Source organism: Pan paniscus, chromosome 9 (assembly GCF_029289425.2).
Source record: "Pan paniscus chromosome 9, NHGRI_mPanPan1-v2.0_pri, whole genome shotgun sequence".
Lineage (NCBI taxonomy): Eukaryota > Metazoa > Chordata > Mammalia > Primates > Hominidae > Pan > Pan paniscus.
Window position 1 is genome coordinate 56,977,196 of NC_073258.2, and position 21,918 is coordinate 56,999,113.

General features: G+C 35.9%; 3 protein-coding genes across 3 annotated transcripts; all 3 read left to right on the forward strand.

Moving 5' to 3' along the window:
• On the forward strand, positions 1-942 carry LOC100985735 (olfactory receptor 5D18). The gene has a single exon (XM_003811927.4). The coding sequence runs from the start codon at positions 1-3 to the stop codon at positions 940-942; it is 942 nt and encodes a 313-aa protein (XP_003811975.2).
• Positions 943-7,515: 6,573 nt separating this feature from the next.
• On the forward strand, positions 7,516-8,451 carry LOC100986069 (olfactory receptor 5L2). The gene has a single exon (XM_003811928.2). It carries the CDS (start codon positions 7,516-7,518, stop codon positions 8,449-8,451), a length of 936 nt encoding a protein of 311 aa, XP_003811976.2.
• Positions 8,452-19,494: 11,043 nt separating this feature from the next.
• Positions 19,495-20,451, forward strand: LOC100986394 (olfactory receptor 5D16). Its single transcript, XM_003811929.4, has one exon. The coding sequence runs from the start codon at positions 19,495-19,497 to the stop codon at positions 20,449-20,451; it is 957 nt and encodes a 318-aa protein (XP_003811977.3).
• The last annotated feature ends 1,467 nt before the right edge of the window (positions 20,452-21,918 follow it).

The following is a 21,918-nucleotide window of genomic DNA, read 5'->3' on the forward strand; positions in this document are numbered from 1 at the left end:
ATGCTGCTGACAGATAGAAATACAAGTGGGACCACGTTCACCCTCTTGGGCTTCTCAGATTACCCAGAACTGCAAGTCCCACTCTTCCTGGTTTTTCTAGCCATCTACAGTGTCACTGTGCTAGGGAATATTGGGTTGATTGTGATCATCAAAATCAACCCCAAACTGCATACCCCCATGTACTTTTTCCTCAGCCAACTCTCCTTTGTGGATTTCTGCTATTCCTCCATCATTGCTCCCAAGATGTTGGTGAACCTTGTTGTCAAAGACAGAACCATTTCATTTTTAGGATGCATAGTACAATTCTTTTTCTTCTGTACCTTTGTGGTCACTGAATCCTTTTTATTAGCTGTGATGGCCTATGACCGCTTCGTGGCCATTTGCAACCCTCTGCTCTACACAGTTGCCATGTCCCAGAAACTCTGCGTGCTGCTGGTTGTGGGATCCTATGCCTGGGGAGTCGCATGTTCCTTGGAACTGACGTGCTCTGCTTTAAAGTTATGTTTTCATGGTTTCAACACAATCAATCACTTCTTCTGTGAGTTCTCCTCACTACTCTCCCTTTCTTGCTCTGATACTTACATCAACCAGTGGCTGCTATTCTTTCTTGCCACCTTTAATGAAGTCAGCACACTACTCATCGTTCTCACATCTTATGCGTTCATTGTTGTAACCATCCTCAAGATGCGTTCAGTCAGTGGGCACCGCAAAGCCTTCTCCACCTGTGCCTCCCACCTGACTGCCATCACCATCTTCCATGGCACCATCCTCATCCTTTACTGTGTGCCCAACTCCAAAAACTCCAGGCACACAGTCAAAGTGGCCTCTGTGTTTTACACCGTGGTGATCCCCATGTTGAATCCCCTGATCTACAGTCTGAGAAATAAAGATGTCAAGGATACAGTCACCGAGATACTGGACACCAAAGTCTTCTCTTACTGAGCCTGTTACTTTCATGGAGTTTGTCACACATATAAATAAATTCTGTGCATAAATATTGTTCTTAAAGATATCTTTACAAATAAACAAATTACGGTTGTACAACTCAATGAAATGGATTTTCTTTTCAACAGACTAAACTTAGCTCTGCCTCTTACTTTCTGGGAAACATCAGTAATCCCTCTAATCTTTAATATTTCATTTATGAAATTAGTATAGCATGGGTTAGATCATAGTCTGATTGTGAAGATTAAAATATAATGGACACCTTACGTAAGTCAATGGATATTAATTTCATGTCCTTTCCTTATAAGATACCGGGAATAGACTAAGTGCTTAGGAAACATGAATTTCTTTTATAAATGTGCAAAATAAGTTAAAAGAAGAAATAGTCCTCATCTTCAAGGATGAAAACTGTGTTGATAATAGGACAATGAAGAAGTGGCCATTGTGTAAGGCAGAAATTAATATGTACCAAAGAGAGTTTGAGAGAAGAGAAAGTTCAAATCTACTTAGGGATTTTAGAAGGATGTCTTAATGAAATAGGTATTGTTTGAAACTGGCTTTTGAAAAGGAAATGGGCGGAGTTTATGAGATACATTCCAGGGAGAAAGGAGTTTTCTTCTGGAGAAAACAATGTGAATAAAACCAATTAGGTAAGAATGTAATACCTAGTCAAAGATCTAATACTTGTTTTATTGAGCTAACATAATATAATGTGTGTTTGTGTGTGTGTGTGTGTGTGTGTGTGTGTTTATGTATACGGGTTACTTGACATGAACTGAAATTTTAATATGATATGGGCTACATCCTGAATGTGTTTTCAAAGGAGCTCCAGTGTGACCACCTGATAAACCATAATAGACTTCACCAGATGCTGATGAATAATGGATCAGATCTTAGAAAATCCTATGTACCAAATTAGGGATGATGAACACCTGCCCAACCTGTATGTCATACTGTTAGACATCACAAACTTTATCAATCCATTATGACTTTTTTTTATGAGCATGGAAATAATCTCTGAATCCTTCTCAACAGAATTCCCAACAACCTTTATAAAAAGGTATTTGGAGTAGTCTTAAGTGTTGAAAGCTCTTTGGCTACATAAACTTATTCAAAATAAATAAAAATCAGGTAATCATTAATATCAAGACCTCTTTAACACAGCAAATTAAAAATGCTAGCTCTTTCTTACCTTAATAACTCACTTTCATTCGAATAAATTGTATACCCTTCTCCTTTTCAATGTGTCTAGATACAGTTCCAAACAAATCATCGATATAGTGGAAGAAGTAAATTTCCAGGTGTTTCGTTAAGGGAGAAAAAATAAACTGGGGAACAATTTTATATAAACTTCTTAAATTTATTTAGAATGTTCATATTATTTTGACCTTATGATGATTATTAAAGTTATGATAATTATTAAAGTGATTCATTTTACATATATTATTTGATAAAGAATCCACTAAATAATCCTTGTGATAGAAAAATTTTTCAAAATGTAAGGAACAGTGTTTTAGATATTAAATGCCTGAGGAGGGAATACTTTTTCTCTTGATATCTGTATCTCCAGGTATTCAAACATTTATCCTTTGTACACATCTGGTACTTATACAATTTTTAATTTTCTCAGAAGTTGGGACATTGTTTTAATATTAAATCAAATACTGAATTTCACCATCTTTTGAAATCCTGAAAAGCTGCCATGGGAACAAGCATAAAATAGGATATTTGATAATGAGGAAAATTAGCCCATATCCCCATCACAAGGGCTTTTCTCTGGCAACCTACCAGACTTGAGTGTGAAGCCCTGTGAGATGATCTGACCTGCCAGCTGACAGTATACACACAAGCAAGACAAGCCAAGATCAGCCATGCCAGGGACAGGTGAGCAGAACCACCTGGATGATCCATGCAATAGAGTCACAGGCAATAAGAGGTTGTTGTGTTTAGCCAATAGGTTTTGGAGTGGTTTGTTATGCAGTCATTAGAGTCATTCACTTTCTCAAATTCTGGGAATGCTACCAAAAAAAACTTCACGATGCTTTATTGTGTAATAATTCACCATCTTCTATTATTCCACATTGAGGAAACATTTTAAAATAATAAAATTTGTTAAATTTTAAATTATTGATTTTATTAATACTTGCTAATACAATATTTTATTCAGATAGCATCTTATGTGGTTTAAGTACATGTCATCAAAAGCTTAGTGCTTCACATTTGTATTATTCAATTTATGAATAGTGACCATGAAATTAATTACAACTGTTTTAAATTTAAATCAAGTTTTCAAAACAACTCCCATCCCTTTAAGCCTAAGACAAATAAGGTATGCAGCTTTCTTGTGAGCCTATACAACATAAGGCACCACTGATAATGATGTTCTCTATAGAACTTTCAGCTTTTCTATCATGACTCTCATCTTCAAGAGAGATGAGTTTGTGAAAATAGTTTGGCAGTACACTAAAAATAAAGTGAATAGGTATTAAACAAATGTTTTCAACATTTTACTATATATCTGAGTATGTATATAGTACATATCTGAGTACATATACATAATGTATACATTATGTATAAACTCATACACAATAGCCAGTAGATAAAGGATATATATATATATATAGAGAGAGAGAGAGAGAGAGAGAGAGAGAGGTTCTCTCTTTGTTACCCAGGATGGAGTGCAGTGGCGCAAACACAGCTTGCAGTCCGGATCTCCTGGGCTTAAGTGATCCTCCCATCTCAGACTCCCAGGTAGCTGGGAATTAGCACGCCACCCAGCTCGGCTAATTTTGTATTTTTTTTGTAGAGATAAGGTTCTTCCATTATGCCCAAGGTGGTCTGTAACCCCGGAGATCGAGAGATCTGGTCACCATGCACCCCTCCCAACGTGCTCAGATCAGGGGCATTAATCACCACACCTGGGCAAGGTTCTATTGGCTATAGTACATGTCAACTGCGATTCTTTTCAATGAAAAGATTTACAAACACCATAGAAAAACAAGTCATATCATGGATTTGAAGTGTTTCGATTAAAGACAACTTCAACCCTCATGAATAACATTTCAAGTTTAGGCTTTGGATGTTTGCTTTTCTTTTTCTCATTGGAGTGATTCACATGGTAAGTATGAATGGATTAGAGAAATCCCATGCTTTTTTAAAGAGTGAGAGAAAAGCTGTTGTGAGAATGCTAGTTACAAAAGGAAACCCAGAAAGCCTCCTACAATGCAGATAATTCTCAGATCACTTTTGGAAAACACATATAGATTATAACTGCTTATATCAATGGAATTATTGAAATGTTTGGTTTCTCTTGGGGCACACAGACTGTGTTTTGAACACTGCTCATTCAGGTTGACATTGCTGTATTAGTCAAGAAGGAAGCAGAACTTGGGGAGATCCTTGAGATATTCCCATTTAATGGCCACTAGCATTGAATAGGGAGTCTGCACCCCCGGTACCACTCTGGAGCTCTGCTCTTCCTTATGGTTGCACAGATGGCACAAGCCAAAAAGCCACACTTGACCTGTCTCTATCAGGGATTCTATGTGTGACTGTGGGTGAGTTACACCTGCTGTGCCTCTATAACCTTATTTTGAAAGGGGAAATAACAGTACTAATGTCAACCAGTTTTATGAAGATAAAATGTGTTCATAATTGTATTTAGAATAGTATCTGGTACATGAGCAGTACTCAGTAAATTATTAGTATTAGTATCAGCAATTATTAGTATTCTTAGTAAAAGGGACTCTTTATCCCCACCCCTTTCTGGTATTTGGAGGATCTCTGGTGTGGTTTCAGACTCTATGCCCTTTAGGTAGGAGCTTTTGAGTGTGAAACAAATTTTATAATGCCTATTTATATACTTTCATAACATGAAATGGCAATGTGAGTACTGGCTCACAGAGGCAATGCTTGGATGTGGCATACAATGTTATGCAATTTACATGAAGTCTGAATGTAATTGTGTTACATTATAATAATATGTACCAAGTTGGATTTTTTCTCACCCTGTTTATATTCCATAGTGGTCAATAGTTGTTGGAGTCCCAGGATAGGATGGTTTCCTTGATACCCGTTTGATATCCCACAGAGATCAGTGATTGTTTTGGGAAGCTTATGAAACATGGGCCCCAGGGACACACACACACACACACACACACACACACACAAATACAAAACACATAATATTTTTCATCATAGCATCTTCAGAAAGGAAAAGCAATGTCTTTCCAATAGGATGGTTGGTTGAACTACATTTTGTATTTTTTGGAATGAGCATAAACTATATTTTCTGGGGGCTGGAAGCCTGATGTGTTTTCCTCATGGAGGTAGCTTGTTAAAGTCATACACTCCAGAAGGGGAATTCAAAAGGATGGTAATGGTATTAGATAATTTTTAAGTCTGTGTTTTATCCCTCTCTTAATCAGATAATGTTTTTTTAAATGCCATGGTTTGAGCACTCCTTGATGACAATATTTTTCTCATTGTGTATTAGGGGACAATTTTGGTGGGAAGTGGGAACTATTTAATCTGTAAAACCAAACATCTTATAACAGCTATTAGTGTGAGATGTAAAGCAGTGTGAAGACATTGGCATAAGCACTTGTTTTCTCTATCCTTCCCTCTCTCCCCTCTATTACACTAACTCTGTCCACGCGACTTGGTTAAGACTGCATGGAGATTTTCCTAACAGTCATCCTAGTGCTGAAGGTGGCAGTAGGAGGCCCACAGGACTGTTCATGGAGGGACATGGACATGAGAACCACCTCTGAAGCAGAAAGAAGAGGAATTATTTTGTCTTTGTGCAAAGCACTTTGAAATGTCTCCCTATGGCAGGTTTCTCAAATAAGGCACCATTAAAATGTTGGTCCAGATAAAGTTTTGTTGTGTGTGCTGTGGGCAGGGACCTTCATGTGCTTTGTAGAGGGCATTGGAGAGTGTTTGGCAGCGTCCCCTCTACATGTCAATAGCACCCCCTTCCTCTTGTAACAACCAAAAATGTCTCCAGACACTGACAAATATTCCACTGGGATTCAAGTCACTCCTGACAAAGAAACACTGCTCTATGGGCAATTAACAGCTTGATTTTTTTCTTTATATTTGAAAACCGGAAGGGGTTTTTGAAAGTATGTACTAGTTTGATCTTGGGGAAGGACATGTAACTTACTTCTCCTGGTCATTTTAAGAGAGAAAATCTTATCTTCAGAACATTTTAGTAATTTTCAATCTGGCATTTAGTTATATGCCTCCTGTATATCTTTGAAATCAGTTGAAGAATGGGAAAAATACCTGGCTGTGTTGGTCTCCAGTCCAGATTCTTTTCTGCCCAGAGTGCTCAGCTCGTGCCTCTACAATGATGTGTGTATCTATCAAGGGTCAGGGAGAGAGAATAGGAAGCTTCTCACCCTCACTTTACACTTGCTGTGTGTTGAAGATTTGGAAAGTATGTGTCCCTAATTTTAAAAATTCCATCCTTTTCCCCCATTCCACTCCATCATAATGATGTTTTGTGAGAAATCAGGTAAGTTTATCTATTTTTTTGAAATAAATATTTATGCTCATTGATGTTGCACAGATTAAATATATGATGCAGCTTATGTGTGTGAGTAGAATAAATACATATATTTATATTATACATTATTATATAACATTCTTTATGTTCAATCTGACTGTATTATAACTTTCCATTTTATCATTTATCGCAGTCTTATCATTTTTATAACTGCAAGCATTTCCATTATATATACTACATTTGTGACCATGTCTCTTATTTTATATGTTATTTCTAACTTTTAATATTACAAATAATAGTGCAATGCAGTAGTGGGTGTTTTTCTTAATCATTTTCTATGCACATCTTTGATCAATTCTTCAAATAGATTGAAAGCAGTAAATTTATTTAACAAATAAATGTTTTAGGACTGAACAGTCATAGTTACAATAAGTTGTGCTCAAGAGTACCAATTCTCTGAACCATGGCCAATATTGAAGAGTGTAATTAACCAAATCACCAGGCTAATTTTATAGAAAAAAAGATAATACACACTATAAAATGAGCTTCTTCATCTAAAATATATCAATAAAATATAAACACTTGTGAATTAACATCTTAATTAAGTATATCTCCCCATCACTGTAGTGGAAAATTCAGAGAGGGGTACCATATATTCTAAGCATTATTTTCTAGGATCTCAATATTTGGAGTAAGCTAGGAAAAGGGGATTTGATTTTGATATAATCATAAGGCAAATTAAACAACTTTACCTCTTTCCTAATGATTCTGTGCCAATGTCTCAACTGAGAAAGATTAATTAAAAGAATTCTATAAGTTTTTTAAATGCCAATGTTTTTGTTTGATCTTTGAATTAAACTGTATGTTTTATGCATTTGTATTATGCAATGTTGAACTTTTTCAAATTTCCCAAAATTTCTGTTCTTTGCTGATAAAATTAGCTATCCTACTTCTTATGATATCTTTTTACAGGATACACCCAAAACTAAAATTTAGACTATATAATGGAGAATAAGTTTTAGGTTTTTTTCTCCTCTAATCCTGCATAAATTGGAGACATGGGCAAGGAAAACTGCACCACTGTGGCTGAGTTCATTCTCCTTGGACTATCAGATGTCCCTGAGTTGAGAGTCTGCCTCTTCCTGCTGTTCCTTCTCATCTATGGAGTCACGTTGTTAGCCAACCTGGGCATGACTGCACTGATTCAGGTCAGCTCTCGGCTCCACACCCCCATGTACTTTTTCCTCAGCCACTTGTCCTTTGTAGATTTCTGCTACTCCTCAATAATTATGCCAAAGATGTTGGCTAATATCTTTAACAAGGACAAAGCCATCTCCTTCCTAGGGTGCATGGTGCAATTCTACTTGTTTTGCACATGTGGAGTCACTGAGGTCTTCCTGCTGGCCGTGATGGCCTATGACCACTTTGTGGCCATCTGTAACCCCCTGCTGTACATGGTGACCATGTCTCAGAAGCTGCGTGTGGAGCTGACTTCTTGCTGCTACTTCTGTGGGATGGTGTGTTCTCTGATTCACTTGTGCTTAGCTCTTAGGATCCCCTTCTATAGATCTAATGTGATTAACCACTTCTTCTGTGATCTACCCCCTCTCCTAAGTCTTGCTTGCTCTGATGTCACTGTGAATGAGACACTGCTGTTCCTGGTGGCCACTTTGAATGAGAGTGTTACCATCGTGATCATCCTCACCTCCTACCTGCTAATTCTCACCACCATCCTGAAGATACGCTCTGCAGAGAGCAGGCACAAAGCTTTCTCCACCTGTGCCTCCCACCTCACAGCCATCACTGTCTCCCATGGAACAATCCTTTACATTTATTGCAGGCCGAGTTCAGGCAACAGTGGAGATGTTGACAAAGTGGCCACCGTGTTCTACACAGTTGTGATTCCCATGCTGAACCCCCTGATCTACAGCCTGAGAAATAAGGATGTGAACAAAGCTCTCAGAAAAGTGATGGGCTCCAAAATTCACTCCTAGGGAAGATTTTATTCACAGAATTCAGGATCCCCAAGTTGTGGCAAGTGAAGGTTCGTAGGAGGGGTGCAGTGTTGGAGTGGAGAGAAGAAGGAGCTCAGTAGTTACGAGGGATCCTTTTTTGATTCACTTATCTTTGTTTCTCTTAAATTTAAACTAATAGGATTGAACATATTTCAAAATTTGCAGCCAACTTTTATAAAAATAAATTTGTGATGTTTTAAATGGATATGAGCCACAACATTATTAAGATACAAACATTTAGTTTTCTGTAAAACCTTCACAAATCTAGTGAAGAACTCAGAGGAGTTACACTTTATTTCAGTATCCATTTATGGAAACTATGATTCTTTTACAAATAAAATTTCCATTATTTATAATGACGATTACACCATCATCAAAGTGTGTACAGAATGAGAATTCCATATATCTATGCATATATATGTATTTGTCATTGTTTGATTTTTTATGTTTCTTGTTTTATTCTTCATTATTTTGTTTCTGCTGTTGCAGTGTACAATGTCATTGAAATTTTGGGTACTATGTGATTTGATAGATGACGAAAATAATAATTGCAGCGGACTCTAGGGAAATTGCATTAAAGAAGCTGGAATCACATAAAAAGAGCTTAGAATAATCCCTGGAACATAATTATTAGTTGTCTCTCTCTCTACCTACATTACACACACACACACACACACACACACACACACACACACACATAATATAAATATGTACAGATAATAATTTAGAACCATTGTTATGAATCACAGCATTTCTGAATTAACCCTTTTCTCTCACTTTATCTTTACTGCTTATCTTCATACTAACCCTAAAATCTATTGATGAAGAGATGCTTACTGACACTTATGACTTTTAACCTCTGCTCATGTTCTTTGCATGTGTGTGTTTTTTTTTTTTTTGGCCTAACTTTCTTTTATTGTATTCTTTCCATATGTACCTAAACCACATTTCTTAATTCCCTGTTGAATTATATGCACCATTAATGCTTTATTTGTGATTCCATTATGACTTATGTCAATTTCCTCATTTTATTTACTTGTTTAAATTAAACTTCTCTCTTTGTGTCTGTAATAATATTAGAAAAGCAATAGGTTTGAGTTTTTCAAAACCGAGATTGGTGTTTTGACCCTGGCTTTTTAATTTGTCAAGTAATTTAACTTATTTGGTCCTCAGTTTCCTTTGTTTTAGCATTGGATAATAGTTTTAACCTCATGGAATTTTATTGAGATTAAAATTTCATAGCATATGTGTACTTACTGACATCAGGAAGAGACTCAGTGTATATCTAAATGAAGTCATTGAAGCTTGGGGTTTATTTAACTTTTTATCTACTTCATCATCAGTGGCATATGAGAAGTTTTTAAAAAATCTTTTATTTTTATGAAATGCATGGATGAGTAGATATTGGTGAATTTATGGTAAGCATATTGGGATTACTATGCAGATTACATTTCGAGAGACTTCAAGAACTGTGAGTTGGTCCACATTGTCACGAATGTTCTAGCAGTCATGGTCTACTTAGGAAAACAAATGCTCTGCAGGATCTAATTCATGAAATGTTAGCGATTAGAGGCTCAAAAGAGCACACAGGAGATGCTCTATTATTTAAAGATTGTTGACTTTAGGAAGTAACTATTGCTCTTGATATTAGAGGGCAATAGGGAAGAAACATTGTCCCCAGAACCTCAGAGCTTCGTGGAAGCAGCTCAGTCCGCCGGTGTTAATCCCTTGAGGAAGAGACATAACGCTTAGTGTGTCAGGGCCTCTGAGGCTGGGTTAGGACTCAGCAGATTTCCAGTGTCCTGTGGCACACTCAGACATTGTCCAAAGAAGGCTGTGCTAGATGGCTGCTCCTGCCTCTAAAGAGGTTATCATGGAAAGCTGGAACACACCAAGTATCCACTGTGGCTAGATTCACACTAAGAGAAACTGGAAAATCAAGAAGAGATGTTCTTCTTCTCTCTTTTCCATTTCCTTCTCATCTTCCCTTCTCCCCCTCCTCCCCTTACCCCCTTACTTCCTCTGGCGGATCTAAAAGGAAGGCAGCTAGATAGGACATCTGGGGAATGCAGTTTGCAAGCCCCAGCAGCAAGAGCACAGCATAAGGACTAGGAGAGTGGACATGAAAATGAGACTAGGTTCAACAAACACAGCTTCTGAGGGACTTGCGGTGTACAATGCACAGGGTACAAGGAAAACCCTCTTCTCCTATTACCTAGAGTGTGTACATCTTTCTATATCTGAACACTTCAGTAAAAATCAAGATTCTTAGTTTTGATCTCTTTATATTAATTATAAATGCAATTGATTCTTGGTAAAATTGGTAGAACAAATGCAACACAAGGCTGTGGTCACCCTTTAAGATCTGGGGAACAAATTTCCATGGTGCCAAATCACATATTTAATCTAATAATTTTTCCCACAATTTCTGTATAGTAAGAAGTCCTATATTTTTCTTGGCTATTTTTGGTAATGGTAACTAAGATGAGACTCTACTGGGCAGCTTGTTTCAAAGGGAATGCCAGTCACCAATAGTAAGCTCTCTTAGCAATTGGTGACCTTGTTGGCCTGATAGAATGGAAAGGGTAATTCCGAATGAGGGAAGGGGTGTAAATGAATGAACCACAGGTGGTAGATCTAGCATTTAGGTTCACTTCTCTATTCCATGTTTTGTATCCAGTGAAATGATATATTCAAAGTCAATAAATCACCCAGAAAATTGTGTAAAGAAACATTGTCTCTGTAATAATGTATTTTGTACATAATATAGCTTTGGAAAATATCTAAATGCCAAGTTATATAAGACAGTAGATTTATTTCTGTCTCAACCTGAAAATTAGAGAGAGAAGAGAAAGAAAGGGAGGGATTTGTAAAACGTAAGCATCTAATTTTCAATGACATTTTCAACTTTGAAGTTTCTGTTCAATCATTTTCTCTTATTTTCACTGTGTGTTAATGTTTTCCATAATGATTTATAAGATATTCTAGATTTAAAAATTATTAGCTTCTAAGGATAAAATTTACAAAAAATATCATAATTTGGTAATGTAATTTAATTTTATATAGCAAGAAAACTTTTTAATAAGTAGTTTACATTTTCATATTTTTATACTCATATTTTGGGCAACTTAACAATAAGTGCAGTAAAAATAAATCATAAATATATCCTAAAATAAATCCATTATATATTTGTCTCAACTTTATATGATTTGATATCTTAAATTTATTGGTTTTTATTTGCTTTGTACATGTTTGTTGAATGAATGTATGCTTACAAAATAAATATCCAGCTTCCATTGCCAAACTATATAGCAATGTTCGCAACATCATTTATTGAGAGTGCTTTTTTTCCCTATAGGTATTTAATGTTCCATTAACATATATACATTCCTCAATAAATTACATTTTTAGCATTGAAATGCTAAGAATATTAAGTCTTTCAGCCAGAACTTGAGTAATATTTCAGTCTATACCTCGACCTCTATAATAAAGATACCTCAACTTCTATAATAAAGAGTATGGCCATATTGTTTTATAATTCAATTTAATTTTCAAAATACAATATTTTACCTGACAGACTCATTAACACTGTGCAAGGTAGTAATATATAACACCTCTCTTCTATTAGTAACTGTCATATTAATACATAGAAAGAACTATATTATGTCTCTAGTTGTGTACAGTAATTATTGGTGGGGGGAGGGCATTTTTACACACCACTTTTAATGGAACAAATTACAGAGTTCCTTACAAATGTGTTGGCATAACAGTTCACGTTTTTCAACATCCACACTCCAAGGAATCAACCATATAAGCAGTTATTCATTGCAGACTGAAAATCTCTTCAACAGAAAAGTCAATAACAAGCAAAAAGTGATGCTAAAATTTAAAAATCAATTAAACATGTGAATAAGCAGCCTTCTTAAGAACACTGGAAACAAATTGCAGGGGTAAACTAACCCATATTCTAAAATTTGTTCTGATCTACCAACTTTCATTCTTTTGGAACCATCTTTTTTACTATTATTATAGGCAATCTAAGCAGAACCATCTTTGAAAATGTGAGAATTAGAGCTAGTTCTGGATATTTTTGGCCTACAGCAAAACGCATTTTATGTTTCTAATGTTTCCCCTTGAAAAGAAGTTTGTTTCTTTGTTTTTAATATTAGGTCATTAAGCAGTAATATTAATATTTAGGTGGAGAACATATACGACAAACCAACAGACAGATAACAACACTACTCATTCTATAGCAGATTTTGCCTATGTCACTATCCGTGATTTAAGGCAAGCCTATCTAAACTCTTTGGCCACAATTTCATCAATAGCATTTATTTTAAAAGACGGCAATAGATTCTAATTACTTTTAAATTAGGCCTTCACATAGCTATAATTACCCTAATTATATAGATGATTACACATTTTCCAAGACACAGAAATGCTATCTCTGAAATATTTCTCAACATGTTTCCTTCTTCTCTATGGCCATTACCATTTCATAGTTCACACACTGTAAGATTTACCATCATTAGACGTTTCCACAGGAAATAAACTTTGTTAATTAAACCACAACACAGTGATTTCTTTACTATTAGCTGTAAGATATATCCAGTCACAGAGATTTTATCATAGATAAAATGACTTATATGTTATCTTCTAGAATTTTTATAGTATCAGGTCTTAGATTTTTAAGTCTTGATCCATCTTGAGTTGACTTTTTATAAGGTGAGAGATAAGAATCCAGTTTCATTCTCCTATACGTGGCTTGCCAGTTATCCCAGCACCATTTGTTGAACAGGGTGCCATTTCCCCATTTTATGTTTTTGTTTGCTTTGTCAAAGATCAGTTGGCTGTAACTATTTGGGTTTATTTCCATTAATCAATGAGTGGATAAAGAAATTGTGATATATTTATATTTATATTATATATATATGTATGATATATATATGATGGAATACGACTTGGCCATAGAAAGGAATGCATTAATGACATTCGCAGTAACCCAGAAGGGATTGGAGATTATTATTCTAAGTGAAGTAACTGAGGAATGGAAAAATCAAACATTTTATGTTCTCACTCATAAGTGGGACCTAAGCTATGAGGATGCAAAGGCATAAGAATGATACAATGGACTTTGGGGACTCAGCGGGAAAGGGTGGGAAGGGAGTGAAGGATAAAAGGCTACAAATTGGGTTTGGCGTATGCTGCTTGGGTGATGGGTGAACCAAAATCTCACAAATCATCAGTAAAGAACTTACTCATATAACCAAATACGACCCGTTCCCCCAAAACATATGGAAATAAAAAATTTTTTAAAAGAAAAAAGAAATGACTTAGAATAGATTAAATATGGTATGGATTCAAATGCAATTGATCTTTGCTAGAATTCTGTTGGGAAAAAGAACAACAATGGAGTTCATATTAGGATACATTATAAATGGAATTGTTTTGGTACAGTCAAGACTTTTCAATTCACAACTATTAGATATTCATACCTAAGATGTGAGGATCATACCATAAGGTAAGGCTTAAGGTAGGTCCTAATAGTACAGAGTGAAAATCAGGAGGCTATAACGTAATACCTGTGATTTATTTCTGGCCGTGGCAACTAACATATGGTCTTTAACCATAGCCTTACTCCTAACATGAAGAGTATCAGAGAGCAAATATTCCAGATGAAAAAAATAAAGCTAAGGGTTCTCTTTATATATACTTATATTTATATACACTCATGCTTGAGTAGACATAGAAATATCTGAGGTGGATACAGAGGTGAAAGATGAATAATTTGTTATCTCCAGGAATCCACACTCTAGTTAGAGAGAAAGCCATGCAAATGTATAAGCAGATAGCTACATCACACTGTGACCTGAGCAACAATAAAATACAGGCTGCTCACAGAAATTGTGAGTACCCAAAAATACTGAACTTGGTTGGGAGGAGTCAGAAAATGTCTCAAGGAAGTTTTCACAACTCAGCAATGTTTTGCTGTATGGATAAAATAAATGACAATTTAGCAGTGGACTAGTTTGTTGGGAGCCAAAAGCCTGAGGGTCGTGATCAACTCAGCATTCCACTGGAGGCTATATGATCAAACAGCAAATTGTTTATCATGAATGCAGAATGTGGGCAAACTCACATCTATGCCTGCCGCCAGAAGGTATGCTGAGGGCAGTCACTCCCTGGCACCATGCTCCTTGAGGTTATCTACTGGAACATCTGGAGCCTACTGTTCATGGAAAGCAGTCACGCAGGACAGCATTAAATCAAACAACTGACCGACAATCACCCCCTTCTGCCTATCTCCTTTACTCAATAAATACGAAGGGCTCTAGAAGCTCAAGGCCCTTGTTCACTAGAAGCAGGAGCTCCCTGAACCCTTCTTCCAAACATACTCTTTTGTTTTTGTCTTTATTCTCGCATTCGTCCTCCTTTGTTCAGTCCACCAGGGTCTGTGGCACCAGTTCATGAAATATGCAAATATGTAAAACAGGACATATGATACATTGATATTGATAATCATGTTTATGGACACTAAAATTTGTATAGAAAAATGAAGAGGAATAAGTCTATTAAAAAAGCATTTGGATGTCAATTTTAGGAACTTGGATATGCACATATAAATAATTACAAATCACTAAGATTTACATGCTGGGGAATAATCCTATTGTAGGGCTGATATAACAGGTTATTTTATTTTGCTAGGCTTTAATTTGCACAACTCATGAAGTTTGGTGAGATTTGCATGTTTTACAGGACAATTTGATTACACGTTAATTATCCAAATTGTTGCAGTTAATATTGATTTTACTTGTAGGTTTTGAAAATTACATTTAAAAACATGAGCAGAATTATTTTATAACTTTTGAGGATGTAATTGTAACTTTCATTTGTTTAGTTTACACATAATTTATGTATATATTTTGGAATAAGTGATATATTCACATGGTCCACTTTCTCTTTTATTATATCAGCCCTGCAAAAACTCCCCAGTATAGGCATTCAAGAGATATTTTATGAAGATTTAAACAAATATACAAATACAAGTAGATTTATTTGTAAAGAGTTATTTTAGTGGTAGTGTGACAGGCATATATAAGAGGATAAATTTATAGGCATAAGGACCAATTTGGAGGCTATTGAACAGTGCAAGTGTTAAATTATAAAATGACCTAAAGAAATATCAGTGGTGATGAAGAAGATAATCAAGAATTTCATGGAAGTTTGGGATTTGAAGAGATTTATGAGTTTGGATGGCTTGATGAAATTTATATGGTAAATCAGAACCAAAGAGGAGATGAACAGCAGATATTACTGGTATTATCATTACTATTATTATATTTGTTTACAGAATATGTGGGATGTTTGCAACAACATCAGATACCTTAATATATTGGTTGTAGCTAGACGTAATTTCTTATGGTGACACTGAGAAATAAATTCCAAACATTTGCAGTCCTGTCCTCTCTATACATGAAGATAGGATCTGCATCTAATATCCTTGGCAATAATTAACTAAGCAGATGAGAGACCTGAAGGAAGAATCTCCCTGCATCTCTTGTGTGGTTAGTGTAACAGAGAGAACAGTTAAGATTTGCAAAGACCAAGGGCATGGTAGATATATAAGAAATAATTGTTGAGTAAATAAAAAAGAAAACTCCTGCTATACTTTGTCATTTTACAAAAAAAATGGACATGATGGAAATAATCTTGGAACATAAGGAGATGATATTTCAACTTTTAAGTTAACCTTCATAAAAATGTTGCTAAAACTGTGATTGTTTCCTTCATATGAAACCCAAATTACATCAGAAAAGAGTCTTTAGTTTTAATGACTTGTTTTGAGTCTCCTAGGGATTAAGGCAACTAATGTTTTCTAGGTCATGATGCCACTGGGAGTGGTAGTAGAAATAAAAGTCTTAGCATCTCCCCCAGACAAGCTCTCCAGAGGCAGAGTGGGGGCTACCTTTTCCACGAACAGGTTTGTTCTCAGGTCTGAGAAAACGTGGATATTCTTTTACATGTAAAGTATCTAGAAGACACCTTCAATTATTTTCAGTTTTTCCTTGGGAAATTAATTTGGGGGGAATTTCAAATCACAGAAGATATTATGTATCTGGATATCTGGGGAACAGAAAGTACCCCTTTCCTGCAGAGCTTTGTGTAGATGGCTTGTCCTAGCTGATGTCTCTGATAGCAGTGTCTTGAACAACTGTTTCCTGGGAATCGGAGAATAAAAGAGCCCAGAGAGTATTCAGGAATATATAACTCTTTGCTTCTGTAAATTTTTAGAAGAGCTGAGGAAGCGAGATAGGCATTTACATAAAATTGAATTTTTAAAGGAATAAAATGAACCTTCTGGAGAAACATAGTAAAGGCAACTTAATCTAAATATTTTAGAGCATGGAAAAAACAACATGGGGTCATGAAGGCAAAAAGAAAAAGAAAAGGAGGATATTACAAGGAAGAAGATTTTGGACACCGCATTGCCCAAAGATAATACAATTGTTAAATCCGTGTAATAGTATAATTTGGGAGACAAGAAACCATAATATTTAAATTGCACCTCAGTCTTAAATTGAATTCAATAGAAGATACATTGCAATCTATCAGAATCAAGGAAGCAAGGCAGCATAGAGAATTATGCATTCCCTACCCCTCTCCTGATGGGAACATTTGGCAGTGTCTGGAAATATTTTTGATTTTCACATCTGGTTGAGGGCATGGGGAAGTGAGACTTTCATCTAGTGGATGGAAGACAGAGATGCTGCCACACATGGTATAATGCACAGGGTAGCTTCCCAAAACAAAGAATAATCCAGCACAGTGTCAGTACTGCTGAAGTTTAGAAACCTTCAATGAGAATGAATTTTATAATAGTGAGAAATGGCTAGAAAGTACTGTCTTTTTACTGGTGCTTTAAATTCTTGGATAAATGAACATATAGCACTATGGAGAGTTCTCGCTGTTGCATGGGACCCTGTTGGTGCTGGAACATTTAGAACCTATTTGTTGGTTTACAGAATTGGAGATGACCTTGCCATAAATGACAGTTCACATAAGTCTTAATTATAAAGGAATATGATTGAGAGATTTGGGTGTGAGTGGCTTACAGTACTAAAATGAGGAAAGTGTCAGGTAAACCAGGGTGTATTTCTTGCTATAAGAAATTGTTTTGGATATAGAGTTGCAAGATTCAGCAGACAGAAATGCAGGACACTGAATTAAATTTCAAATTCAGATGAGCAAAAATAGTTTTTACTATGATTATGTTCCACGCCATATTTAGGCCATAAACAATTTTTTTGTCTACCTGAGATTCAGATTTGACTGGGGTTCTAGTTTTTTATGATAACCCCGCCCCTATGCCTAAATTTGAGAAACCCCACCATTCTCTCTGTATTAAAAACTCCTTTCTCAGAGTATGATATTCCCCTTCCTGTGTCCATGTGATCTCATTGTTCAATTCCCACCTATGAGTGAGAATATGCGGTGTTTGGTTTTTTGTTCTTGCGATAGTTTACTGAGAATGATGGTTTCCAATTTCATCCATGTCCCTACAAAGGATATGAACTCATCATTTTTTATGGCTGCATAGTATTCCATGGTGTATATGTGCCACATTTTCTTAATCCAGTCTATCATTGTTGCACATTTGGGTTGGTTCCAAGTCTTTGCTATTGTGAATGGGAGGGGGGAGGGGGGAGGGATAGCATTGGGAGATATACCTAATGCTAGATGACGAGTTAGTGGGTGCAGTGCACCAGCATGGCACATGTATACATATGTAACTAACCTGCACAATGTGCACATGTACCCTAAAACTTAAAGTATAATAAAAAAATAAATAAAATAAATAAATAAAATAAAAACTCCTTTCTCATGAATGTCTTTAGAGTGGGGTGACACCTTAAGAATCTCATCTATATTATTGACAGGTAAGAGAAGGACAGAACGAGTGTCCTAGCTGATGATGTTAAGGGAAAGGAGAGGGGACCTAGAAAAAGAAAATGTCTTCGTCAATGTTTATAGGTTTTTATGATATTTATTCCTGAATGGGGACATTTTTCTAACTTCCATTCTCTATGTCTCATTTTGATAAATATTCAGAACACCTCTGCATCCATCAGCACTTTCACTGGGCTAATTTTTATAGTTTTATAATCTAAAGATTGTCTTAAATGAGGTCAAAAGAATTAGAAAAATGATATATGAAAATGTAATCTTTACAAAGTAAAATGTTGAAATTTCTATTTGTAATGTAGAGTAAAGCCTGGCATAGAGAGATGAGTCTATGACTGAGAGTCAAGGAAACTGGGTCCATTGCATCGAATTTGTACCTGTCTTGGTCAAGTCATGCCTTCTTCAAGCTTCTGTTTGTTTATCTGTAGAATAAAACCATTCAATAGATGTCTTTATTGAAAAACATAAACAATTACTGATTTTGATGTCTGGCCTATTTAGTTCAAAAGAATAATAACAATTAAAATGCTGAACTAAAAATTAACCATAGATAGAAATGATAACTCTAAGACTATATTCACTATATCACAATATATGCCCTTATTATTATTATATAGAAAATAGTTGCAATTATAGAAATTATTTCAGACTCATTTTTTGTTAGAAATTGTTGGACTGATATAAATAGTTATTTTATTTTACTGGATTTTTCTTTGCAGAACTGGTGAGGTTCAGTGAGATTCAGGTGTGTTACATGAGAGTTTTATTATATGTTATCACCTGAATTGCTTGATTTCATAATGACAACTGTATGTTTTTAAAATTTTATTTAAGGACATGAACAGAATTAATTTTCTAATTTGAAGAAAGCAACATTTAATGATAATTCTATTTTGAAACTGTAGTTATTCCTGTCTTGATACAGCACCTATCAGGATATTAACAGAGATCTATTTTGTCTCACCTTATATTCTACAGAGGGGATGGTTAAGCTGCTTTGTCAATCACTTTCAATATTTAATTTCTAAGACTGATTTTCAGATCACACGAAAGGAAAACATGTTTCTGACAGAGAGAAACACGATATCTGAGGCCACATTCACTCTCTTGGGCTTCTCAGATTACCTGGAACTGCAAATTCCCCTCTTCTTTGTATTTCTGGCAGTCTACGGCTTCAGTGTGGTAGGGAATCTTGGGATGATAGTGATCATCAAAATTAACCCGAAATTGCACACCCCCATGTATTTTTTCCTCAACCACCTCTTCTTTGTGGATTTCTGCTATTCCTCCATCATTGCTCCCATGATGCTGGTGAACCTGGTTGTAGAAGATAGAACCATTTCATTCTCAGGATGTTTGGTGCAATTCTTTTTCTTTTGCACCTTTGTAGTGACTGAATTAATTCTATTTGCGGTGATGGCCTATGACCGCTTTGTGGCCATTTGCAATCCTCTGCTCTGCACAGTTGCCATGTCCCAGAAACTCTGTGCCATTCTGGTGGTTGGATTGTATGCATGGGGAGTCGCATGTTCCCTGAAACTCGCGTGCTCTGCTTTAAAGTTATCTTTTCATGGTTTCAACGCAATCAATCATTTCTTCTGTGAGTTATCCTCCCTGATATCACTCTCTTGCTCTGACTCTTATCTCAGCCAGTTGCTTCTTTTCACTGTTGCCACTTTTAATGTGATAAGCACACTACTCATCATTCTGACATCTTATGCATTCATCATTGTCACCACCTTGAAGATGCCTTCAGCCAGTGGGCACCGCAAAGTCTTCTCCACCTGTGCCTCCCACCTGACTGCCATCACCATCTTCCATGGCACCATCCTCTTCCTCTACTGTGTACCCAACTTCAAAAACTCCAAGCACACAGTCAAAGTGGCTTCTGTGTTTTACACCGTGGTGATCCCCTTGTTGAATCCCCTGATCTACATTCTGAGAAATAAAGATGTTAAGGATACAATCCGAAAAATAATCAATACAAAATATTTTCATATTAAACATAGGCATTAGTATCCATTTAATTTTGTTATTGAACAACAAATTTTTCCTGTTTTTTCAAATGGACTGTGCATCAAGAGTTCACTAAAAAAAATCACTTTAGATTTAAAAAAACCTTTTTTTGCAATAGAATGGCTATGAGTTTTAGATCAGGGAGGCTATTCTTGGCTCAGCTTATATAAGCCAGACAAAACCAATTGACGTTGACTACAAAATAATAATTGTCTTTGTCTATAAAATATTTTGTCTACAAAATAATTGTCTTTGTCTACAAAATAATATAATTTTATTTATTTATTTATTTTGAGATGGGGTCTCACTCTGTTGCCCAGGTTGGAGTTCAGTGGTGCAATCTCAGCTCACTGCAACTTCCACCTTCTGAGTTCAAGCAGTTCTGCCTGCCTCAGGCCCCTGAGTAGCTGAGATTACAGGTGCCCACCACCACGGCCGGCTAATTTTTTTTACGTTTTAGTAGAGACGGGGTTTTATCATGTTGGCCAGGCTGGTCTCGAACTCCTGACCTCAGGTGATCCGCCCGCCTCATCTTCCCAAAGTGCATGATTACAGGTGTGCACCACTGTGACCGGCCATGTAATATGATTTAGTTCATAAGACATTGTGGAAAGCAAATGAAAATGTAAACAATATAGCTGGCATATTACATATGTGTAATAAAGGTTAATTATGTTATCCTTTCTTTCCTGGTGACTGATAGGTGTGTTAATTGAACAAGCAATTTGGTACTATAAATTTAGTGAAAAAAATGGTATTCAGAAAAAGATAGACCCATTTTCTAGGACTTCAAAATCCAGTAGTGTTGGTAAATATCCTAAAAGGATTGGTGAAGAGAGTTACTTCAAATCCATTTGGAGATGCAGGAAAGATTGTTTCAGAATTGCATGCTATTTTAATTTGGCCTTGAAGGATGAATAGGTTTTTGAGAGAAACAAAAGAGCAAGACGAAGTTTTAATCAGGAGTAAAGAACATGGATAATGTTAAGGAGGTGATTATATATTATTAAGTTAATATTTCAATAAATGTTTTTGAGCTACAATTTTATGTCATATACATCCAAGGTATATTGTTAGGTACACGAAGAAATGTACATTTGAATATAATGTTACTACTATTCTAATCTATTTCAAAACAGAATTCCAATGTAGAGAATGAAATAATTTTTATTTTATTTTATTTTTATTTATTTATTTTTAGACAGGGTCTCTCTCTGTTGTCCAGGCTGGAGAGCAGTGGCACGATCTTGGCTCACTGCAGCCTCAAACTCCTGGACTCAAGCAATCTGCAAACTCTTGGACTCAAACTCCTGGGCTGCCTCAAATTCCTGGGCTGGCTCCCAAAATGCTGGGATTACAGACATGAGCCACTGTGCCCTGCCAAGAATGAAAGGATTTATGCGAAATATTAATTTGCTTCTTGAATTATTGAGAATGAACACAGAGATGATATATTCACTTTCAATG

Excerpts from the sequence above, each read along its gene's own strand:
- LOC100986069 (XM_003811928.2), top strand. The coding sequence starts at position 7,516 with ATGGGCAAGGAAAACTGCACCACTGTGGCTGAGTTCATTCTCCTTGGA.
- LOC100986394 (XM_003811929.4), top strand. The coding sequence starts at position 19,495 with ATGTTTCTGACAGAGAGAAACACGATATCTGAGGCCACATTCACTCTC.
- LOC100985735 (XM_003811927.4), top strand. The coding sequence starts at position 1 with ATGCTGCTGACAGATAGAAATACAAGTGGGACCACGTTCACCCTCTTG.